The following is a 4,578-nucleotide window of genomic DNA, read 5'->3' as shown; positions in this document are numbered from 1 at the left end:
AACTATTTGCAAATAAAAATCAACACTAGCGAACAGGAAAAACAAGTTTTTATTATTTCAAATAATTAATCGCTAGAAATACCGCGTAATTACAATCAGATTGAATTTCATTTCGACTGTTTTATGTGGCCCAGAATTTAGGCCGTCGATTTACTATATGAAGTCCTTGATTTTCATCTATTTTTTCTGGAAAGTTTGGGCAGCTAAAAATTTTGTTCATTCCCATTGACTGAGTGCCTAAACCATTTAATGAGTTCATCAATTTTCATCCCAAGGGGTCAAAGCCAAGATCCTAAGTGTTATATTTAGAGTTGTCCCATCTTAGTGATTTCCATTTTGGTGTTCCCATGCTTAATGAAGCTAAAATGATAGAGCACAATATGTTCTAATTTAGGGAATGATTTTATTCTTTATACTTTATGTAATGCACGAATAAATATAAAAATCAACTAATCCTCGCCAGCGGGTATCGCATCCTCCAGTCGTCGTATGAACTTCACTCTGATCTCCGTGTTATTATCGCCCTTCAACTGATCCTGGGAAAGAAAAGCGTTCACAGTAAAGGAATGTTGGATAAATTGAAATCGTCACTTGTACCTGAACGAACCAGCATTGGACTTCCAACTGGACCATTTCCAGCGCGCCTCTAATGCACCCACACAAAATCGCGCTATACCGCAAATTTGTCAAATCTTGCGGCAACTCGACGAAATCCGTGAGCGGGTTATTGTCGAATATCAGCGAGAACTCATCACCGGCTGCCGACCAATTAGCAATGGTTGGCTGCACGTTCAAGTACATTCGAAAGGCATTCTGAATCTTATCGGCCGTCTCGCGCATTTCAAGGCACCGCGTCGCTGACGTCCTGGCGAGGAAGTCTTCAATCAGTCGCATTCCCATGTTATAGCCAATGCGTTCCAATTGCTTGTTGACGTCGTCGACATTTTCATAGTCACGCAGCATTTGCGTTACGAACGAGCCGTAAGTGAGCGTGAGCAGCTCTGAGTTCTGTAAAATGTCCGAGAAGACAGAGGATATTTGGTTTCCTTGTTTTCTGAATGTGATACAATAAGCTTAGGAGTGAAAACAGATGTGAATTAGATCTTCTCAACGTCTATCGTTTAATCTAGGTCTCTTACGCATGTACAATGAGAAAACATTACAAAATATCGATAAAACTTAGCAGCTACAAAATTTAAAATATATAGACAAAGGGCCCTGGTACGCTATTTGATAGCCGTTATCGTGATGCTTGGCCCTTGATGTGGGGCGATCGGTTTGGGTGGAATAATTTGCCGGGTTTGTGTCTGCGAGCTCGAATGGTGGCCGCCGTGCTGTTTTTGTTTGTCTGATTTGCTAGTAGTCGGTGCAGAATGAAAGCGTCCACCTTCCCCTCGTACTCGGTTCATTGCGTGCCGGTGCCTTGACTCATGCAGGTATTTCGAGCGTTCCTTGGGTATTCGACTTTCCAGTTTCGCACGGGCCTGCCTCCGTATCAGGATCCTTTTGTACTGTTTCGCGTTCACATACAAAGGTTCTTCCTCGGGCTCAGCTTGCGGGGAAACCGATCCGGCAGGTACTGTCCCTTGCAAGTTGGCTGTATTATCACTTTCGGTTACGACTGGAGCCGCCGTCGGTGTGCTTGTAGTTATGCTGGGGGCAGTCGCAGTCTGTTGAGCTTGTGGGACGACTATTATTTGGGGTTGTGCCGAAGCTGATAACGCTTGGTTGGCTTGCGCGTTGATCTGCAGCAGTTGCCCATTTATGTTTATTATCTGCGGGGTTTGACTGGTGAGCTGATCAGCCATTGCCATCGGTTGGTAGATGAACGTTTGGCCATCGGCAAGTTGGACTAGTTGTACAGGCTGTGTGGCTGCTGCTGTTGGTTGTAGCATCAGAGACGAAGTCTGGAGCGGGAGCACGGCTTGCTGTTGAGGCTGCTGGCCGAGTATGAGCTGACCGTTGCTGTTCTGCAGGACAGGGACGACTTGAATCTGACCCTGCCCCGCGGCTACCTGGGCTACATGCGCTTGATCCGTCGTACCATCCATCCTAATTTTCCACAATATTTTTGTCCCTCCACGTCAAGCAGCAGGAATTTATGCTATATACAATTCTGCACCGCTCTTTTTTCCTTGCCCAACAATCGCCGACAGTACCTGTATCGGCACGCGCGGTCTGCGATTGTGAACACACAAAATATTTGGTAGGCGTTCAGTTTGTCTTTATACTCGTTTCCTTTCGTCGTTTGTCTAGAAAATCGAATGATTTCGATTGAAGGCGACCGATAAAAACGTAAACAATGTTTCTAGTAAATGAAATATACAGAGCCCGAGCTGTGCGCTCGGCAAATAGAAACATTTTGGTTGTACTTCTATTCTGAAACTTTACGATCAATACTTTGCACCCGTCGATTTCCTCTAACTTACCACTTTTTTAGCATCAAAGCGGGTAGTCTGTCGCGACATTTCTATTTAACTTTAGCAGGAAATTGCTGTAGAACTAAACGTAAACAATAGTATTTCACCTGAATCAGAATAGCAAACTTATCTGACCAATCCCGATGCTGACATTTATGCAAGATGTCCGCGATTGGCTGGTTATTGGACTGGTTGGATGTCACATTTCCTTGTAAGCGATTGTGGCGACATCTGATTGTGGAAAGTGTAATCACCGGTAGTACAGGTTTTTCCTGATAAGGATCCATAATTTATTCTCGTTTTAAGAACCAAGATTATTAAAAAACTAATAACAGTAACTACAACGCGTACTGCCCAACCATGTTTGGCCAAAATCACCTGCAGATTCTTTTGTATGAGACTATCGTTCCACCTATAGAAGAGTTGCACGAGATCAACATTGTTGTGAGACGCTAAGAAAACGTTATCTGCGTGGAGGAATGTAAAGGGCGTTGGATTCTACAAGTGACAGTTCCCATGAGAAGAATGGATTTACTTTGATACAATATATTATTTACGATTTTAAAACATATAATATATTCGTATCCAAGTGAATCAATAAATATCCTTATAATAACTGCTTTATCTAAACTGTGTAACCGAAAAACCGTTTACAATTGACTAATATTTTTTTAAGTGAGGGTCAGAAGCACAATTAAAATTAGCAGCTAAAAAGTTCATTGTCACATCCAAGAGTATATTTAAAAAATGCAAAATTTTATATCTCAATTCTTTTGAAATAAAGGAAGGGAACCATAAGAACAAAATGCTAAGATAGCAACAAAAAATAAATAACAATTTAGTCAAACTGATTTAATAATGTGCTTTTTTTACTGTAAAGAGATACAACAAAATTAAAAACAAAGCAAGAAAGAGAATAATAAAGAATGTTTTTTTTTTCTTTCAATTTACTCAGGTGCAATTATTTTTTTTTCTGCACCCGTTGATATATCGGGAGCCATATGCCCTCTTTTTAAAGCATTATCAATCTTATAAAAACAATCCAATCCATTGTTCCAGTTCACCCATCCAAAACCAAAATCAACCGCGATTTCCAAAATTGAACAAGTTTAAAAATTACACATCAGTAAGAATTGTATTTAGTACCGGAAAATAATTTTAAGTTTTTAACATTTAATTTTAAAATAAAATAAATTTCGGCGAATAGCTAAGTTTTTTTTTTATTATTTAAGCGAATTTTTCCATGAAAAAAGTAAAGTTATTGAAGCTGAAGAAAAAATCAATGACAGTTTTGACCTCTTCTTAAATACGGTTTATGGGGCAAAGAATTAGAAAGTACATATATGTATATGGTTACGAAAATGTCCTAAATAGGGCTTCAACTATATCTGCGCGCCATCGTTTCCGGTCCATGTCGTTCGGAGAAGTTTACATTCCTCTTCTACCGGTCTGCGTCAAGCGCTTCTAGCACGTCCTAGTCGCCGGTCAGTCTGAAATAGTATCATAGATTGGAGATGCTGCCCTTTTTTTAAAGTCTGACTATTCACTGCCTCTTCTGCTTTCTAATGAACACGTTTGCCGGTACATGGCATGTGCGCCAATGCAGCTCTTCGTTCGAGGTTCGGCCAGGCTAGAGTAAACCGATGAAAAGTGGGGTGTGGAAAGGAAGGGTTGTGGCCTTTGAGTAACAGTGGTGGTCACTTTCCATGTGTTGCTTGCCTTAACGGCACACAGACATTAGCGTGAAACAACATAAATTTGATGTTTTTATTGAGGTATCTGCATTTCCGGATTTCAAACAAAATACCAAAGGCGGAGGTCGGTGACACCGTTGAGAGAATCGACACACCCGATGTTCTGCCAATCAATGCAGAGTGGAGGAATTCGACGACCCCTCAGACAGAACCTTTGTTCGGTTTCTGTTTATCAATCCGACTCTGCTTCCCTCTCAATATGCAGAACAAGGAAGAAGGTCACCGATAACAAGAAGGAATAGCATCAGCCACAGAATGCAACTTAAAACTTCAAATTCCTCAGACAAGAACTCCTGCGTAGAGTATTTGAGATTTATAATATTGGCTATGCGGTTTCGATCGCAGGGCAGAGGCGATCTCATCAGACGTTGCCTCAGCGCCTCTACCCTGCGGAGCAGCGTGGC

At 41.3% G+C, this 4,578-nt stretch overlaps 1 protein-coding gene across 2 annotated transcripts; it reads right to left on the bottom strand.

The window, feature by feature from the left end:
• Positions 1 to 381: 381 nt before the first annotated feature.
• LOC119649568 (trafficking protein particle complex subunit 3-like) lies at positions 382 to 2,659 on the bottom strand. 2 transcript variants are annotated; one of them, XM_038051770.1, is made up of 3 exons: positions 2,430 to 2,620; positions 598 to 1,008; positions 382 to 536 (listed from the first exon to the last, which is right to left on the bottom strand). In XM_038051770.1, exons 1-3 carry the CDS (start codon positions 2,466 to 2,468, stop codon positions 450 to 452), a joined length of 537 nt encoding a protein of 178 aa, XP_037907698.1. In that variant the 5' UTR covers positions 2,469 to 2,620; the 3' UTR covers positions 382 to 449. The 2 variants fall into 2 exon arrangements, with proteins under 2 accessions (XP_037907698.1, XP_037907696.1); XM_038051768.1 differs by lacking the exons at positions 382 to 536; positions 598 to 1,008 and adding an exon at positions 1,098 to 2,252 and having other exon boundaries at positions 2,430 to 2,659.
• Between the last annotated feature and the right edge of the window lie 1,919 nt (positions 2,660 to 4,578).

This window comes from Hermetia illucens, chromosome 2 (assembly GCF_905115235.1).
Source record: "Hermetia illucens chromosome 2, iHerIll2.2.curated.20191125, whole genome shotgun sequence".
NCBI classification, from domain to species: Eukaryota; Metazoa; Arthropoda; class Insecta; order Diptera; family Stratiomyidae; genus Hermetia; species Hermetia illucens.
Note: the sequence above shows the minus strand (reverse complement) of the source record. Positions and strands in the feature narration are given on the sequence as shown.

Coding starts and splice junctions, on each gene's coding strand:
- LOC119649568 (XM_038051768.1), bottom strand. CDS start 2,051: ATGGATGGTACGACGGATCAAGCGCATGTAGCCCAGGTAGCCGCGGGG.